Raw genomic sequence first — 20,375 nt, 5'->3', positions numbered from 1 at the left:
AAAAAAAATTCCTGGAGCTGCTATTCTGGAGCTTCTTTCAAGTCTTTTCTCCACCTTCTGCCTTTGAAAATCCCATTAGTATGGGCCATTAATAGCAATGAGATTGTAATGGGTCCTAAGATGGGACGTGGCTGGGTGGGAGTAGCATTTAGAAATAATAATAATAGAAATCTCCTCTTCAAGCTCTAACAAGTGAAATAACAAGTGTTCTTCCTCTTATCTGTACTTTTGACAGGTGAACTAGTAGTTCTCCAGCAGCACACTACCCCAGACTAAGCAATTTTAAATCTCTGAGGTGTGGCTGCATCTTCAGAATTCTTTTAGAACTTCCCCAGGCAATTTGAATGGGCAGCCATTTGAGAACCACTGAATTTAAATTACAAAAAGGCAGCCCTGTTGCTGGGAACTTGGGGGCAATGGTTTCTTTTCGAAGAGTGATTAATCAGAAAGAGGAGGGAATGATAAAATGAGATGAAAGGGTGGGGGGAGGAGCTGGGGATAAAGTGTGAGCCTGGGGCACAGTATGAAGCTGCCACTGAAAATAACCTGGGGGCTAGGGGAGCATGTGGCCAGAGCACCTTTTAGAATAAGGGCATCTAATTTTCAGTTTGAAGTTTTTATGTTATTGTACTAAATCTTCCTATCCCATGTTTCCATACTTTCTGTTGTACTGTTTGTATTTCAACTTTGTATATGTCGTTCTGCATGTGACTGTGGGTGAGAGTAAGAAGTGGATTTAAATAATTTAAAAAAAAGCCGAGTCCTGTATCTGGGCTGAAATGAGATAGGACAGAAATGAAATAGTACGTTGAGAAGCATGATTGGAAAATGTAGGAGTGAGATGCCAGTCTCTTCTTTCCAAAAATTACTGAAGGCGATATTTGAAAGAGTGAAAGAGAAGGTTTAGATTAGAGGTAACTGTCATATCTGTCAAAGTTTTAGAATGAAAATCAGTTTGGAGACCATTATCTTAGCTGAACTAGAGGAGTTAATGGATTGTGTAGCCTTAAGACAAGTCTTTTCGAGTGTAGAAACAATTATATTCCTGGGCCTGTTAAAATCACTGCTGATATATTTTTTTTTCTTAAGAAATGCTTATATTTCTGACCTTAAAGGTGAGAAAGTTGTCTGCAACCAGCTCATCTGAAAGTGGTAGCAAAGAAAGTCCAAGTAAGAGTTGGAGTGGTGGCAGGGCAGGGGATATTGTTCTTTGTGGATCCAACAATCGGAGTTAAAAGTGCAGGTTCTCTATACCATTGCTGCCACAAGTTTGTGTTGATTCCCTACAGCCAGATCTTATTTGTATGTAACAACAAAAGCTAAAAATATAACAAAATCCTAACAGCTGTCTCTATAGAATAGTAGAGAGTGTATCGGTTGACAATAGGTGAATAACCATAGATAAAATACCCTCTAGAACTCAAGTCTGAAGGTTACAAAGAAATGACAACACACTTTATATAGAATTTTCCATAAGTTAACTTTTGGGATTGAGCATAATCATCTATTTTTAAAATATGAGAGAGTATAATGGATCCAACAGGATGGAAACAAAAAAACTAGATAGAAAAATTAAGCTAGTCAAATTTGTATATTTTAGTACTTCAATTTCTGTTTAAGTAATTTTTTTTTGGTAAACAAAGTTTTATTGGAATGCAGCCCTTCTCATTTATTTTCATAGTTTTACTCATTAATTTTTTTATTGAAGTATAGTTGATTTATAATATTGTATTAGTTTCAGGTGTATAGCATAGTAATTCAATATTTCTATACGTTATACTCCAGTTAAAGTTGTTACAAAATAATGACCATAATTCCTCGTGCTGTGTACTATATCCTCGTTACTTATCTATTTCATACGCAGTAGTTTGTATCTCTTAATCCCATACCCCTGTCTTGGCTCTTTCCACTTCCTTCTCCCCAGTAGTAACCACTAGTCTATTTTCTATATCTCTGAGTCTCTTTCTGTTTTGTTATATACACTCGTTTGTTTTATTTTTTGGATTCCATATATAAATGGTAACAGAGAATTTGTCTTTCTCTGTCTGACTTACTTCACAAAGCATAATACTCTGTCTTCATCCACATTGTTGCAGATGGCCAGTCATTTGTCCTTTATCTGACAATGTAGCACTATGAACCAAGATAGATAAACATGATGGCTAGTTCCTGGAAATAAGAATCTTTAGAATTTTTTGCATGGTTCGTCTGTGCTTCATGGAGGTCTTCATGGTTGAATCAGCTGAATATGAAGGTGGTAGTGGAGTTCAATAGTAGTTATAGAAAGTCCTAGACTAGATTCTTAATTGGGGGAAAATTGTTTGAGGTAATTGATTAATGTGTTAAAATAAGTCCTACCTACTAAAGCTATGCTGTGACTCAGCAATTCTCCCTCTGGGTATGTACTTAACAGAAATGACAGTGTATGTCCGCTCCAAGACATGGGCAAGTATGTTCATATCATTATTCATAATGGTCAGGAATTGGATGCAATCTGAGTGTCTAAAATACGTACATAATTTATGATATTTTCACACCACAGAAAAGCAAGTTATGTGCAGCCAGAAGGATCAGTATAATAATCATAATAGTGAATGAGAGAAGTCAAGCCAAAGAATATGTACTGTATGATACCATTTATAGCAAACTCGGAAAACCAGTCTATGGTGATGAAAGTCAGAATAGTGGCTGCCCACTGGGGAAGATGAGGGCTTCTGATTTGGGCAGGACACAAAGGGGACCTTTGAGATGCTGACAGTGATCTGTATCTTGATCTGGGTGGTAGTCACATGGCTATATTCCATAAGAAAAATTCATTAAGTGCTACACTAAGATTTGTGCACTTAAATATGCATAATTATAAATTACAAAGGCATAGTAAATAGTGAAACAATTAGTCTCAAAGGGATCCAGTTCAGTACATTTCTATCACTAGTTTGAATAAAGATGTATAAAACTTACTTACCAAATTTGTGGATATCACAAAAAAGGTTCATTGGATAACATATGATTTTTTTTGAACTGTCAACAGGCGGGATCTCTGATCAAATTTAACAAGCTGGCATTTAATAGAATAGATGTAAAGTTGTGCACTTGGGGAAAAAAAGTGACTTAATAGCAACTAGTAGCATGTTCTGGGAAAAATCATATGCTTTATCCTTTTTAGCTCCGGAAAATAGAGCTACTTAAATGAGGAAAACTTACAGGGGAAAAGGAAGATCTATATTACAGCTAAAATTGGACAGTACTTTGGGATACTATATTCCCTTTAAGAGAAAGTAAAAAATTAATTCTTAGCTTAGAACAAAATTGAAAGAGAACCTAACAGTCATCTAAACTCTGCTTTCTCTTAGTTATGTTTATATCTCTCTTGCTTTCTCTCAAATTATGTTTATACGAGGAAAGTGAGCCAGGAGGGACGAGATAACTTTGTGCAAGCCTCATGGTAACTAGTGGAACAATGATAAGAACCCCGTTTTAGACTCCTCGTACTCTGGTCAGAAACCTTCCTAGTGTGCTGGTGATTGTTTCATTAGAAGAGAGAAGCATGGTAACCTTAAACATTGTATTTTATCTTTTCCCCCCCATATTTGTATAGGGTTTTCCAAAATAGCATGAAACATGGCTTTGAATTTTCTAGGACCCAACAGCCCAAGATAAAATGGAGTTTAGTGTGTCCACAATGGTGACCAATAAGTGTTTGTTAATTAATCATAAGGAAATAGGCCACTATGTGTTACTACTTTAAATTACACATTTTATTTGCCAGTTTTATAATTACGTTATACATTACTTATTATCATGTGCCTTAAGTTAGTGTACTCCAAATTCAACTCCAGAAGCAAATTCCATGATTTCAGGGTCTGTCTGTCACATTCACTGTATTCTTATGGCCATAAGAATGCTTAGCACATATTAAGAATTCTATAAGTATCTGTTGAATGGGGATAATTAAAGTGAAAAAAAATTTTTTTGGAAGTGTCAGAATATAATTATGATAGCCTTTTCTTATCTTACTATTTTCATATTTATTTCCATTCTGTATCTCTACAGTTTGTTATAAAATTCTGTCATTTTTAAGCCTGATTCTATTACTAAATAAATCACTCGACCTAATTTATGTTTATTTTACAAATTTTCACAGATACTAGAAAACATATTCTTATATCTTCATGAAATTATTCGATTTAGAGTGTGTAGATGTCTAATATATACGTGAAAACATTGGTAACAAAAGGAGATTTGGTTACGAATGAGTGATGGTCTTCCTTAATGTATCACTACATGATTGATTTACTTAATATTCTTGCAAATATACCTAAAAGAATACAAGGAAACCTCTAGTTCCTCAGTGCTGTGATCTTACTTAACCATTTAGAGATTACTGCAGCATTACAAATTAATCTATTATCCACATAATGAATATTCATGAAGTGTCTACTGAACATGTGACTGTGTTGGCAAAGGTCGGGTCAGTTGCATTCCCTACCTATGAAATGCCTCATAGTCATTTTCTAAGGAGAAAGGCAAAGGTGCAATTTCAGCTCAATATGATAAAAGTATATGCAACATATAGTGGTGTATGTGAGAAAAAAATGAGAATAAAATTTTGCAGAGCTGGCTAATCTTTTAGTAATATGCAAGTAAGGTCACATAAACATTTAGAGTCCTTTTTTCCCTAATACTGATGAAGTTCTTGTCAGTGTCTTCTTTGAACTCGTAAAAACACTTGTCTTTACTACCTATATGCTGTTCATGCCACACTACCATGAATTGTTAGTCATTTTTCATGTGCATACGTTCTGTTCCTTAATTAGCTTGTAAAGTTTCTCATGGTAAGAGCTGTGTCTTCCTTGTCTCATCTCCCAACCAGTCTTTGTACAGCACATCACATTCATTCATTTATTCACCAGATGTGTACTTTGAGCTTACTATGTACCAGGAACTATTCCAGGTGCCAGGGATAAAGCAGTGAAGAAAATTAAATCCCAGCCCTCAAAGACACTATATTTCTGTGAGACAAGACTGACACTAAAGAAACCAACCAATAATTATATAATGTGTTTGACACTAATAACTGCTATGGAGAAAAATAGGTTTTTAAGGGAAATGGAGCATGGCCAGAAAATAATTTCTATTGAGTATTCAGGGCAATTTTTAATAAGAAAGGGGAATATTGGAGCTAAGAAAGAGCTGTGTAGGTATCTAGGAAAAGAGCATTCCGAACAGAAGACAAAGTAGTGCAAAGACCTTTAGACTGAACAGTATTTGCTTTATTTAAGGAAGAGGAAGGTCTTGTTGCTGGAGACGGGTGAGAAAAGGGGAGAGTGGAAGGTTAGGTGCTGAAAGAGTGTTGAAGAATGTGGGTAGATCATGAAGGTCCTGGGAAGCAACTATGCTTTTACCTTGGATGAGATGGAAAGTGATTAGAAAGTCTGAGTGATGGGGAGATAAATGGTCTTATTTACTTTTTAGTAGAGTAACGATGGCCCCTAAGTGGAGAAGAGGCTCACGAGGGAAGGGGAGTCTTGAGGCAAGACTGGAAGGTGGCCCCGGGTTAGAGGCTTTTGCAGCCCTTCAGGTGAGAGTTAGTCATGGCTCGCATTGCATTGTAAATGGAGAGTGTGAGGTGGTGGGATGAGGGGTGGGATTTGAAAGAAGGATGAAAAGAGCCAAAATATTTAGTAATAGATTAAAGATGAGAGTATTTGGTGATGGATTCGATGTGAAGTGTGAGAAAAGGTGATCAAGGACAATAGGAGGTTTTAAGCCCAAGAAACAAAGGAGGGAGGTAGCCTCCACGATACATATCACCATGGCGTGGGGAGCTGCCATGTGGACGACTGCAGGAGAAGCAGGTGTCAGACAGAAATTCAGGATCTGTCCTCTGCACATCAAGATTGCCTTTTCTACATACAAGTGGAGATAACAAAGTAGGCAGCTGGATGCATGGGTCTAATGTTTGCACAAGAGTTGGACTCTTCATGTAATACTTAATATTGATGAAAAATAATGACTATTTTTGTTGATTGATTCACTCTTTCAATTATGGAAACACATTAACTGATACTTTGACAAAAGTGGAAAAAATCGAACAAGTCCTTGCTTTCCAGATACATATTTGAAACTGATGTCTGCTCTGCTTCAAGCAGTTGTCTATCTGACTTAACCATTGTTGGGAATAGAGGCTATTTGAAATTTTTCCCCAAATAGGTAAACGAATTTAGGCTATATTTTGTTTGAAGGAGAATCCCCAAACGTCCTGATAAATGGCTTTATTATACTAATAGCTTTTTCTTTATTTCCATAGTCTGTCACTGTGCCAGATGGAAATTATATTGGTCTTAAAGGATTTGTTCTCCAAATGGCCATGTAGGTCACAACACAAAACCTAACTTGTTGGTGACAAATTTATTATTTAATGATTTGTCCCCAGTGTCTTTCTGGTAGCTGTATTTAACATCATTGATCTATAATTGTTACCCTTTATGCATATGCATGCAGATGTAATATATTTCGTTTATAGTCTTTAGACACATTTTTCATTCAAATATTCAAAAAGCACTGTTATTTAAAGACTCTGTGATAGCATAGAGTCATTCTTCAAGTGTTCTTAAGCCCATTTGTACAGTGAGAGTTTGAAAAAGAATGCCTGGGGTTTGTAGTTGACATTTGGGAAAGTTACCTCTAAAGGAATAATTGGATGATAAGGTATTTTTAAGGCTTTGTATGTTTTGAATGGCCTTATGCTTAAAACACCCTTGATATATCTGAAATGCCCCTACGTTTCTTTCCATTCTCCATCTACTCTGAGACTTTGCTGATTATCTTCAGGAGTATTCTCACTGTATTTAGAGGACTTGGACACAAGAATAGATGTTAGGAGAGAAACTATGGTCCAAAATAATACGGTTTGATATCAAGTTTGAAAATTCGTGGGCAGTAAGTATTTATCAAGTTAAAATGAGTAGGGAAATAAAGAAAAAAAGTAAAAGTATGTGATACATTATTTCCACATTTATTTCAAAAATGCTTCTTAAAAAACCATTTGACTAGATTTTCTCATGTTGTTTTCGTATTTTTCTTACCGTTTGTACTAGTAAATTTTCCCGAAGAACACTTATGCTCCAGCACAACCAGGGTGATGACTGCCCCCAAATACTGATGTAATATGTTTTCCTAATACAAATGTCAGTCAGTACCTTTTATAGTGTGTTTCCATGTGTTTTTTCCTTTCTTTTTTATCCATAGAAAATGATACCATCTACTGGACAGACATGGGCTTCAATAAAATTAGCCGGGCTAAAAGAGATCAGACTTGGAAAGAAGACATTGTTACTAATGGCTTGGGAAGAGTGGAAGGGATAGCCGTTGACTGGATTGCTGGTATAACCCATGACTTCGTCTGTTTTGGTTTCGCACGTATATTGTTAGGGGCTCAGTCTGCTTCATAAAAATTCTGTTTCTAACTCATAATAGTGGGGTTTTTTTTTTTTTTGGTACTTCTTGCCGCAGGGGTAAATAGCATCTCTTGCTTTTGGCTTCACTTTTTCTAATGCTTTTGAGCCTTGGTAAGTGTTTTTATGTAGAAGTAGATGATGTATTGTTAACTTTGCCCAAATCTCCTGAGAGTTCCATGAAGCTGGTAAACAAAAAAGTTAGAAGTTCTCTTTTGCCTGAAGTCAGTAGAAAATAAAAATAGAGCCCTTCTTCAGGTGAAAGAAGTTTCAATTTATTTTTAACATTTGAGTGTATCATTATATGGTGTAAACCACAGATATGTGAGAGTGGGAAGTATTTGCATATTTAGTTATGGCTTTCTGCTTAGGAAATGCACATATTAAAAAGGCATATAGAAGTAAATAATTTTTAATGGTTATGGGAATGCTAAGAAGGTTAATTAAATAATTACGTGACTTTTTTCTCACAGCTATATTATAAACATGTCTGTGTTTCTCCTAGGTAACATATATTGGACAGATCATGGCTTCAACTTAATTGAAGTTGCAAGACTCAATGGTTCTTTCCGTTATGTGGTTATTTCCCAAGGCCTGGATCAACCGAGATCTATAACTCTGTACCCACAGAAAGGGTAAAGTTAACATTTTACATATATTTTGGGGGGGCTTAGGTGAATTTTCTTAAGGTCTATTTTAAAAAAACTCCAAACATCAATATTAATTTTTATTTTTAGTCATAATGTCTAAAACAAATCTCAAAAATATTTGACCTAAACAGGAGTAAAAGTTTATTTTCACTTTGTCATGTGTATTTTAGTACATATTTGATGAGTTCACATTTATCATGCAGCTCTTTCATGTGTATATAAATCCAAATGAGTAGTACGTCAACATTTTTCTAGATTCTCATTTTAAAGCTCTGCCCTGTAACTATTTACATATAAGGGAGTCAGTTATTTGTGAGTGAATGGAATAACCACTTGATAGCTAGCCTTATTCTCCAGTATCTCTAAAGCTTCAATTTCCATTTATGTATTTATAAGTGCTGTATCAACATGTTCACCCCAGGCTTTTTTTTTTTTCTTCATCTTAAGTTCAGGTAAGTATGTCTACCTGTCTTCTTGACATTTCCAATTTCCATTTGGACACCCTAACATATCTAAAACTGAAATTAATTCAAGCTGACACCAAATTCTGATTTTTTTTCCTTCCACACATGATCAGTCTACCACTTTGCATCTTCATTGCCTCCACCCTGATTAAATCTGTTCTTGCATGACACAGATACCACTGCAGTAACTTCCCAGTTGATCTCCTAACCTCACCAACGTCTGAAATTTCTGTTATGATCCTTCTTAATCAAGCCCTATGTAAATTTTCAACCACAAATGCCTGCTCCTGCCTCTTCACTCTCTCAATCAGTCTCTGTTGGACTTCTTAGATTTTTGAAATAGTTTAAAGTATTTCCTATCCTCTTCCACTCGTAGCCTTGGAGCAGCTCTTCCCCTTTACCTGCAGTGTTCTCCTTCCTACTCTCACCTTGATGAATTTTATTTATCTTTCTCTGGCTTTGCAAACAGATTTTATCATTCTGTTATATGATACCAGAGCACCCAGTACTTCTATTTTTATAAATTCTGTGCACTAATCCTTGCTTATTCACTTACACTTACTTACTCAGTAGCACTGTTTTTCACTGGGCTGGATGATGTCTCTATTCTTTACTAAATCTCTGTGAGAAGAGCTATGTGTGTTTGGTCTGTTTCTCCATCCCCAGGGCTTGGTACAGTGGCTGGTAAAGAGTAAGTTTCTGACTGATAACCATTTTTCCTTTAAACAATAATGTAAAGGCTGTCCTATTATAAAATTTTATATTACTCCTCCCTATTGTGTTTCTCACAATGCTATTATGACTTGACTGTAGAGGTTTTTTTTTTTTTAAGTAGGTATTTTTATGTTAATAAAACTCCTTTGCCTTTTGGAGTAAAAAACAGTGAAGCGCGAGGGTGGTCACACAAAGGTATATTAGATAAACAAGTATAAGGAACAGTGATTTAGAATGAAGTCAATCTATGTGAAACATCCAATCAACTCTCATGAAAATCCACATTCTTTCCTATTTGTTATAGGTTGAATGTACTTTCCCCAGTATCATTGCTTGCTTCTCTTTCTTGACAAATGCAACACAATTGTCATAATATCCATACGGTGAAAGAGGAAACAAAGAAGTTTAATATAGGAGAGAGAAAGCATGCCAACAAATCTGTCACACTTCGAGCTAAAACTAAGATTACAAAACAGAAACTGAAAAAGCTGCATTGGTTAGGAATTCTCACGGATGCAAATGACATAATTTTAACAGAATGTGTTAAATCTGTAGGAGCTTCTCTTTCTACCTTTTCACGTACCACTTTTCCTAGATTACATTTTGTCTTATGCTTGATGTTGTAGCCCCATTATTACAGTACACTTGACAAGTCCTCAGAGAGTTTCCATACACCTAAAGACAGAGGAGGGGGATAGGATAGAACCTTTTTCTTGCTGGATTATATTGTTTTATTTGGGAAGAGAAAGTTTTAGTATTAATGTCTTTTTTTTTTTTTCACCTTAGCCAGAAATGGGTTACATGCCCATCCTTAGGTAAGTCAATAGGCAAAAGGAAGAGAATGTCTTGACATATTTAGATAAGTTATGTTTCATCACTTGAGCTGGAATCAGGCCCCAGACCAAATCAAATAGTATACACTGGATAGCTGAACAAACTCTGTTGCTATTACTAGGGAGGATCTTGAGATGGATTTCAAAGACTTAATATGAGGAAGAAGAAAGCCACCTCTTCTGATTTTTCTGTTTCAGTAGTCATCCCGACTCATTCTCCTTTCTTACTTCTTTTCCTCTTTAACACCTTAATGTCAGAGTTCCCCAGGATTCAGGCTCTGATGTTATTCTCTTCTTTACTTGGTGGTCTTATCCCACTTAAATGTTAAGGACTCTGAAAGGTGTATACCCAAACCAGACCTCCCTCCTGAACTCTAGATTTTTATGTTGAACTGCTTATCTAACATTTTCGTCTAGAGATCTGTGGCGGATTTCATTTTCCGAGATGGTTGCAGCAATATTTGCCATCCCACATGCTCTTTTTACAATGTGATGTTGACGCTTTTCCAAAAAAGAGTGGAGCCCCTTTTCCATACGCTTACATTTGGGTGGACCTGTGACTATTATGAAAGCAACACTATGTAACCTGTGAGGCTATATCATCAAAGAAGATAACACTTCTCCCTGATTCCCTTGGGACACTCTTAGGAGCTAGCTGTTTTACTTTAAGGAAGTCAAGCAGCTCCATAAAAGAGGCCACGTAGGGGTGTTGCAGCCAACAACCCTCGTGAAGGTCCCAGCTGACGGCCAGCACCAACTGCTAGACATGTTGAGTGAGTGAACCTTCAGATGATCATGTCCCAGTTGTTCTGTCACCCCAGCCTTGGTGTCACCACAGTTGATGTAGAGAAGAGATGAGTTGTTCCTGCTGTGCTCCGGCTGAATTGCAGATTCAGGAGTAAACAAATGATTGTTGTTTTAAGCTTCTAAATTTGGAGGGGTTTGTTAAGCATCAGTAGATAACTGGAACAGATCCATCCGATGTCTTATCCTTAACAGGTCCTTAACTAAACTGAACCTTTCTCTACAATAATGACCTCTCCATTAGTTGATGCCAATTCTGTGTTTTCAGTTACTTAGACCAAAATACCCAGTATCATCTTGGGTATCTCTCTCACATATTCTGTGTTCAGTATACCAGGAGTTCTGTTACTTTTGGCTTCAAAATACTGCTCACAATTTTTACTGCTCCTGCCCTAGTCTGAGTCGTTACCACTCTTGCCGACATTTCTGGATTGTGGGTTACCATCTTCTGCCCTTATGCTCCTGTAGTCTCTTCTTCTTGTCGTGGCCTAATGGTCCTTCCCAAACATAAGCAGCTGTTACTTCTTTGCTCAGAATTACCAGTGGATCCCCTTTCACTTTGCTGAAAAACTCACAACAAACCTAGAGTGGTATTATTTCCTCAATTTAGCAGATAAGGAAACTTGAGTCAGCAATTTAAAATATATTCCTCTGTCATTAACTTGATATGTAGGAGAGTTCAGTTTCTCTAAACCCCAAAGGTTGTGCTCTTTATATGTGTGTATCTATATGTGTGTTACATGTTATGTAATCCATATACAGTGTTAAGCATTACAGAAGTTAATAACCAAAAATATCAAGCATTAAAAATATCAAAAATACCAAGTTTTAACATTTTAGCACGAAATTATAAGGACAGTTTGTGGGTTAGAACTGTAAGTGAAAGAGAGAATAAACAACAATGAGAAAATGCCAGAAAAATTAGGAAGAGAATTTTTTTTTAATTTAGAGTTGGATTTTACTACCCTCTGTACATGCACTTGCCCTACCACTGTGTCCACGTGGACACTTGCCACTGCGTGTTAAGAATGTGGAGGGAGGGTATCAATGTGTTTAATTCCAAGAACAAAAAACATGACTCAGTTTAGTGTGTCCACATCACACCCATAAACTTGAATATCATAATGTCCTCTTCTAATGTGATATTTTAAAAACCTCTTTTTAAAGTTATAATTCATAATTTAAGCAATAGATCACTATGCCCTTGATGGAAAAAAAATTGATCAGTTGCTGGACTATGAATAATTATTCTGGTGGTAGGAATAAGTACAGTTTCAGTTATGAAATATCATAGATAGAAAGGAAGTGGGTCTGCTTTGAATAAAGAATTTCTTCCCATCATGTTTACAATAAGTCCAACACTTCAGTGTACACTTCAGTGTACTGTAGAGAACCTCTTATGCCTGGCCTATTATGGATTTCTAGAGTTCAGTTTCACAGGCCTCTTGCTGCTAACTTGTCGATCTGTAGTTTTCTTTCTCCTTTCTATTAAAACCTAGGAAATGCCCTCAAGTTGTTATTTCAGACCTTCTTTCCTTAAGTGTCTTTTCTACAGCCATCTCAGCATATAACTATGCTTCTCTCTAGGATAATTGAGAATATCAAGCAAAGAAACCCACATATATTTCAGTTTTTGTCAGTTTATTCAATGAACATTTATCCAGTGCTACACATTCCAAACTAGGTCATGTCGGGGACGTCTCCGTCTCCTCCTCAGCCTTCAGTTCAGTACATCTTGACAAAATAAGACTACTTCCTGCGTGCATGATGCTGGTGGACGCTGTGAAGTATGATGGTATAAATAAGATCTAGCTTCTGTTCACAGTGAGTTTTCTGTTTAAACTTCCAGCTTAAACAAGTACAAAATTTCAATTAAGAAATAGTCTCATAATGTAAAGTAAGTCTAACCTTGGGAGCACAAAAAGACTAGACTGATATGTCTTAAGCTTAAATCACATATCTAAATTTTATGTTAAAATGATCGTTTTCATAAGACTTATAAAATTACATTAAATTTTAAGAAAAAGGAGAGAGTATATGATTACAGTAGGTAGTAAAAGTGAAACGGTGGTGATTAGTAGAGGCTTTGTTGAGACTTGAAGGAGAGAAGTTTCTGAGATGCAGTGGGAATGTGTTATATGAAGAAGGAACAGAATGATTAAAAAATCTGTAGTGGCAAAGCAAAGGCCATTGCCAAGAGTATAAATACACGTGGTACATGTAGGGAAGAGTAGATAATATAGCTGGAAGATAAGTTGGGGCCATAAAATAGATAGTAGGGTTCCCCACATTTTAAAGCTATTCCTGTGATGACTGAACCCCCAGTTTATCAAGTGAAGCTTAATCCAGTCCTGGACCCTCTCTCCTAAGCCTCCCAGCCCCGGCCCCAGACAATCCACATAAGCAGAGATCAGGACTGTAATGAGAGTTTGTTGAAGTGGTAGCATTCTTTAAATTAAGGAATTCTTAGAAATGGTTATTTATCACCCCAAGGAGAGTGTTATGGAGCAGGGGGTCGGGTTCTTTCTCTGCCCTCAAACCAAGTAATGGAGAGCCAGAAGCAAGTGTCCAAGTGGGAGACTACAATACATAGAAAAGAGGAGTCAATGGAAACACTGTGTGACTTTGCCACTGCAAGTCCTCAGGCCAGGAGAAGACAGGTCAAAGTTGGAGAGAGGGAAGAAGATTTTAAAATAGATATGAGACCTAAGTTTGGAATTAGGAAGATCTAGTCTTTAATGCATGAGAATCTTAACAGTCTCATTCTGTTTTTTGTTTTTTTTTTTAAACTGGAATTGTCTTGGAAGTCACGGCTTCTTCCTGAGATATCAAATTCTAGAGAAGAGATATTTAGTAGAGCATAAATAGAATCAGGAATTGACTAAGTATTAAGTCACTTCCTACTTATTCCAACAGAGTTCAGACTCGACAATAAGCAGTGGTAGTGGAGGAAATTAGCCAAGGAAGAGTACAGGAAAAAGAAGTCTTAAAAACAAAAATGAAGCATGTTTACAGTTAGGAGATGAAATGATTAGGGAAAAAAGAATATTAACAATAAGGTGAAAGAAAGAGGAAAGAAAACCATTTCAAATCCTCAGAAAATTAATGTATCACAGGAGTCAAAGGAAGAGAGTTTAGGAAGAAGAGTATGCCAGCAGTGAAGAGATTGGGAGAAAGAAAAGCAGAGAAGAGTACATGCAATTGATGATCAGGATGGCGAGGTTAGTTGTTACAAATTCCAGGAGTTGGCAAGAGCAGAAGCCAAATATAAAGAATCAGTAAATGAAAGATAATTAGAAAGTGGAGCCAGCATATTTAGAATACAGTGACAGAAACTTGGGCAATGAAAGGAAGAGGGGAAAAATAGATAATTTGTTGAGAAAATAGTAGGGTACAGAGAAAGTCTTTCTTAATATGGGGTTAGTATATTGCACATAATCATAGGCAGAGGGGATGAAATTGGCAGAAAGGGAGAGGGAGGAAATGCATGTAAAGAGGAGACAGATTCCCGGGAGAGTAGGAGGAATTGTATCAAGGAAGGAGCAATAGGGTGGAACAGGAAGAATGAGGGACAGAAAGCAGATAGACAGGGTTTGCATCTTGTATCAGGTATACTAAATACAGGTCCTGGAATGAGAATTCAAGTCAGGAGAAGCAGGATAGGAAAGGGAAAGAGACCAAGCAAAGGTTCAGCTGTGAGCAAAGTCCAGGTCTCAGACAGATGCCTTGGAAAGTTTGGAGGATAAACCTCGCTTAGCAAGGGAGCTTGGCTTCAAACCATTGGCTTGTCCATGTGAGCTATTAAAGATAAAAGGACACACAGGCAGGGCACTGGACTACCTAGAAACAGTGAACAGGATCTCAGGATGTCCAAATGAAGCACCAACAGTGTCCATCACAATTTGGAACCCTAGGCTGGACATTTTCTACCTTTGAGAGCTTTTGAAGTATCTCGATCTCAAATGCCTGTATCCTTGTTTGGGATATTGGGTAGATTTAATGAGGTAAATTTAAATGGGAGGATTAAATTAAGGAAAGTTCTCTTCTATTTCTGGAGATGGAGTGAAAGAAGAGACAGAATGTAGCAATAGAATATATTTAGCAGTTAAAATTAGTGAAAATGAAGAAACTCATAGGTGATAGTTGATATGAGAATGTTTGCATTTTTAGATGAATAGCTAAGTTTTGCTGAAAATATTGTGGCAAATAGAGTATGAGTGAAATACAATGTGAATAAAAGCAACATGTATCCAGGTAGAATGGATTTCTAGAATCTGATGGAATATTTATGTGATCTTAGTAATAGTGTTCAGTAACTTAGCAGTAGAAAGAAAAGAAAAGGAAAAGGAAAAGAAAAATGGGCCAAAAAGGGAGCAGGTGATGACAGATTCAGAGTTGGCAATTGTATTGGAGTAACCATGAGTTGCCAATCAGGAAGTGAGGTCTAGAAGCTAGTAATAGAATGGAAGGAAACCAAGAACAGGAGACCAAAGTAAAAGTAAAGAGTTAAGTTTCAGCAGATGTGAATGAGCGAGACAACTCTATAAATTAAGAGAAGGTGATCTCAGAATTAGTGAAATTGGAAATAGAGCATTTTCACATGATACTTAAGATGAGATTGTGGCCTTGCTTGTGTAAGGCAGAGGCAAAAGAGAGATGTAGGTCCTTGGAACAAATAAAGATGAGGAACCATGAGGTTCTCACTGAACTTCTGAAATATGTTTTCAGCTTTAGTTCTTTCCAGAAATTTCTAAATTTATCTATAGCCAAATCCAGATTTTTTTTTCATACTTCACACTACTTGCCTTATCCTTGACATTTCTCCATTGATTATCCACTCAAGAGTTTCTCTGTTACCTTCTCTAACTCTATGAGTTTTCTTGTTCTGACCCCTTCCATATATCTCCTCTGAGCCTTGTGTATCTCTTCTGAACATCTTCTCATTAAGGCTCTATATGCTAGTTTCTCTCTTGCTATATTTATCTTTCAAACTTATCTTCACATTTCTGACTTTAATCACTGCATTACAGCCAATATTTTATCTTCATCTCTTTACTTGTTTTTACAATTCCCTTTAGAAATTATTTTTTTGAACATCCAATTTCATGTCTTCCTTCCTTTCGTCTCCTGAGTTTCTTTCCTAGCCTAACCATGGGATCTCTTTTTGTGTTATCATGGTTCTTTTGTCCTGACAAGATTTAAACTTTCTTCAGAGGTGCCGTAGTTTTTCATCACGTATTTCCATCTGTCTGTTAATCCTCTTATTCCTTCTCTCCAGCTGTGTCTTAGATTTTCCATTTCTCTCTGTTGGGACTGTGAGCTCAGTACTGACTCAGCTAGGGGACTTCTCAATAAATACTGTTGACTTCTTAATTTTGAGTCCCCCCCAAAAAAGATTTATATTTCATCTCTCAAAACAAGAAATACTTGACATATGTGACAACATTTGAAATATTATTTCTCTCTCTCCCCTCACTTATTTTTTATTTTTTATTATTTTCCCCTCACTTCTTAAAAACATTTCTTTCATATGGATAGATATTTTTCAGGATTCCTAGTTAAGACTTGATATACTTTTTTAAATGTTAAGCTTATTTTTAGGAAATACTTATTACTGCTTGGAACTATTAGTGATATGTATCTCCCAATATAGTATCTACATGTTTACTGATTTCAGTTCAGAGGAGGGGGAAAAAGTCTTAAAAGTGACCACTCTATGTGAAAGTTATTAAAACACTGATTTCCAGGTAATATTACATAAACATTTAACTGTCAAAATTCATACAACAGGAATGAAGTAAGGCGTTTTAATATTCTGTTTGAAGTTAAAACATGGCAGATGGTATTATTGCCAAGGGAAAAGGTGAACCATAATGGAGTAAATTAGCTGAATCCAAAATATAAATGTGCCTTGAAAAGTGGGCACATAGCCTGTTTTTGAACAATGGAGATTTGAAGTCTTTTAAAATGTAGCCAAATGCAAAATAGCATATATGAATTTAGTTCAGCTTGAAAAGTCACTTTCTCCCCTTCATTGACTGTTTTTGGTAAGAGATCACTCCCTTTTACAAAATTAAAATGTAATAATTCTCTTTACGCCAAAAAGCCATTTTCTTCCTACAACAACAAAAGAAGATGTATAGAAAGTCATAGTAGAATACTGAAAAATTTGATTAACCTCCCATAATGTGTGAGCTCTAAGTGAAGCACAAATACTCTGATTTTTCTTTTTCTTTCTAGGCATCAGTATCTGTATTGCCTCTCTTAATTTAGCTTTATATCTCTGTGACCGTAAATAACTTTCTGAAAAGTGTTTCTTTCCATGGCAAAGATTCAGCTTTACATGGTATCTTGGTATTCAACAAGTACATATTATCAAATGATCTTTGATTGATTATATATATATTATAAATATATAATATATATATATTTGTGTTTTTGGAATATGCTCGGTAATATACAGAAGGTCTTGAATGACAGATTAACATCTGTTAAGAAAGGAAGAGTATAGCAGTATAGCATAGTATAACGCCATCTCCTAAAGTGTATTTTGCATCTGAAGGCAAGGCAACACATACAAAAAAGAAAGGGAATTAAATTTGATTTGCAACAGAAATAATGGTGGACTCAGGGTACTAGTTTAGAATAGTAATATGCCATAATGATCAAGTAACTAAGGAATACCTCAGTCACCCCAAATCACAGTCATCTTTCTCTGCAGATCTCTGAGAGAGGCATGTAAACAAATTATAAGGACAAATGAAAGAAAGGTGCCACACTATTTTTCCTTAGGAATTTTCTCAAAAATTCTACTGCAAGGCATGCTTTTTTTCCAAAGATAGTTAGGTCTTAACTATTTTTTTCCAGTTTGCTTTATTCTCATTTCTTAATCTCTAAACATAAACCTTGGATCTTAGCTCTCCTGCTAATAAGAGAAATGAAGGACTAGAAGTGATCAAGATGCCCTGGGCAATCATTGCAGCTGTGAGCTGGTGGGCGAGAAGGAGAGGCCAGATGGGTCATGCCGCTTCCCATTGTGAGAGGGAGCCCCTGGCCCAGACCACTGAAACCATGTTGAATGGAAACCAGAGATAGCCACGCGCAAGTGTAGGACCTTTTTCTAATTTCTTAAGGGGTCTGACCAATAAAAGTGTGGTAAAGGATGAAAGAGAAGTTTAAAATATTTCTTTCTCTATTTATCTAAATTTCCTCAGTGTGTTTTGATGGGGAATATCCAGGGTAGGTTGCATATGATTGATACTTAAAATAGTTTGGGGGTCATGAAACAAATTAAACATTTCTATGTAATATTTGAAGAATTCTAAACTCACCACTAGAACTCCAAGGTCTAGGCATCTCAGTGTTAAATCTTTCATAGGAAAATTCATAGATTATAGGGAAATATTAAATATTATATATTGAAAACACCAAAAGTGATTAAAAGGTGAACCAATTATACTGGAAAACCATTGCTAACCATGTAAATAGCAAACTAGTATCATATATGTACATGTTCATGTATCTGAATATGTATTTGTTAAAATGAAACAATGAGCAATGAGATAGGGTGTAAATACATACATAATATAAGGAATTAAATGTAATCTAGGGTGATAAGCCCAGTGTGGCATGGAATTACAGATGTCAAAGACATTTTTTTTCTAAAGAATTTTTCTCCTACTTCTCCCGGTGTTGGCTGGGCACACACCTAATAATTGTTTTATATAACTTGTTAATATTGCCAAAGAATGAGTCAAGAAGGAATCTAACGTAAAACTTAAGAATCACAGAAATCAGAACAAGATCTATAGAACAAATGATAACTTAAAAATATTTTTTAAGCTTAAATATAGAGAGCAACCCAGATGGCCTGTATCTTTGCTTCAAAGGAAAAGTTCATTTCTAAAGCTGTTTGTAGGAACGACAACTTCTCACCACAGCACTTCCACAGTTTCAGTGCTGAAGACCCTACTTTCATGAGTAATAGGGACTTACAACTAGCAAGTTTTAAGCATTGCTGTGAGCATTTTTCTCAGGTAATTCTTTATTTACTCTTTGGCCTCTGCCATTAAACAGTGACCTTCATAAGGGTCACTAAGTCCAATTCATTTCATATCATCAGCTCCTAGCACTCAATACGTCCCTAATTCGTATCTGTTGAATGGGTGCATGACTGCAACGAAATCATTCATTTGCAAATCACCTACCAAACCACTGTCAAGAAAATTTTTTTGAAAAGTAGCATTCAAGGTTATGCTGTCTCTAGACTCTCCCTTATAGCAGAGGGTTCTGCTCTCTGTGGTTGAGTTCTTTTTATGTTACCAGAGCCTCTAAGCAACAGTAACACATTCAGGACTTGAAAAATGAGTTGGGATTGGCATGCAATATTTTCTGAAAACAAAACCACATAAATGAAGAAAAAGCGAATGTGAAGAAGCCCTCCAGAACAGAGTAGATCCTGCCTTACACTGTATTCCTCAGAGGGGTTGAAGGGTGTCAGTTCACGTATTCCTGAAATGTGTTCAACCTTTGACAATATTATATTATTTTGCTTATGCCCTGATACGCTGGCCTGTGAGGTATTCAATTATTATGAGTTTTAAATCATTTTAGAGAAAGTGCTAAGCTGCTGTTACTAATCTGTAGGTCTTTGGTTTTTTGGTTTTCTCACTTTACACAGATAAAATAATAAACTATTGTCCCCCAGCCTAGCCAAGGACACAGTGACATTCTTGATTCGCTTCTTGACCAAAGCACCTGCCTACGTGAGAGTTATATGATCTTCATTTTTGTGCCAGCACAGAAATTTTTGGCTATTGCAGACTTTTATCTACGTATCTGATAAAGTCTCTCTCTCATGCTCCCTTAGGAAAGGGACAGGAATAGGAAGAAATAGCAAGTTTATTGTAAAAATTGCAATGCACATCTGTGCTCCAGGAAAATAGTTTAGTAGTCAAAGAAAAGAACCTTCAATTCAAAGAAAATGATTGATTCAAATTGGTGGCTTTTCACTATTGTTCATGTATTTAAAATATAAGAATCACATTTACTACTATTTCTGTAAGAATTTAGACACATTTCATTCTTCTCTTTCTTTTCCACATGCCTCACTCTTTCCCCACCAGATTTGGAGCTTAGTTTTCATGTTAGCCTTGTTTCTCAAAAAATATTTCTTTACAATTATTCAAGGACATTTATAGTACCTTGAATGTATATTTTTTCAGCTTGAATCTAATTGTAACATAAAAATACCTGTTTTCATTTAGAAATGTACCTGTGTGTAAACTAAATCTGACATCAGTACAGTTGTCATGATAAATTTAATAAACTTTTGGGGACCTGTAAGTGTATGCTAGGACTTTAGGAACTCCAGTGCTATCAAGTGGAGTCTTTTACCTACTATCTAAATGTCAAAAATTAATTGGAAGTTAACTTACGACATGTATTCCTTGC

General features: G+C 36.1%; 1 protein-coding gene across 1 annotated transcript in view; it reads left to right on the top strand.

Moving 5' to 3' along the window:
• LOC140696538 (low-density lipoprotein receptor-related protein 1B-like) overlaps positions 1–20,375 on the top strand; it is a 298,018-nt gene that overhangs the window by 262,846 nt on the left and 14,797 nt on the right. Inside the window, exons 27-28 of the mRNA XM_072962066.1 lie at positions 7,252–7,386; positions 7,963–8,092. Coding sequence (XP_072818167.1) covers positions 7,252–7,386; positions 7,963–8,092 — 265 coding nt within the window. The remainder of the gene's footprint in view (positions 1–7,251; positions 7,387–7,962; positions 8,093–20,375) is intronic.

Source organism: Vicugna pacos, chromosome 5, assembly GCF_048564905.1.
Source record: "Vicugna pacos chromosome 5, VicPac4, whole genome shotgun sequence".
Taxonomy (NCBI): Eukaryota; Metazoa; Chordata; class Mammalia; order Artiodactyla; family Camelidae; genus Vicugna; species Vicugna pacos.
The sequence above is the reverse complement of the archived record's forward strand: the minus strand, read 5'-3'. Positions and strand labels throughout refer to the sequence as shown.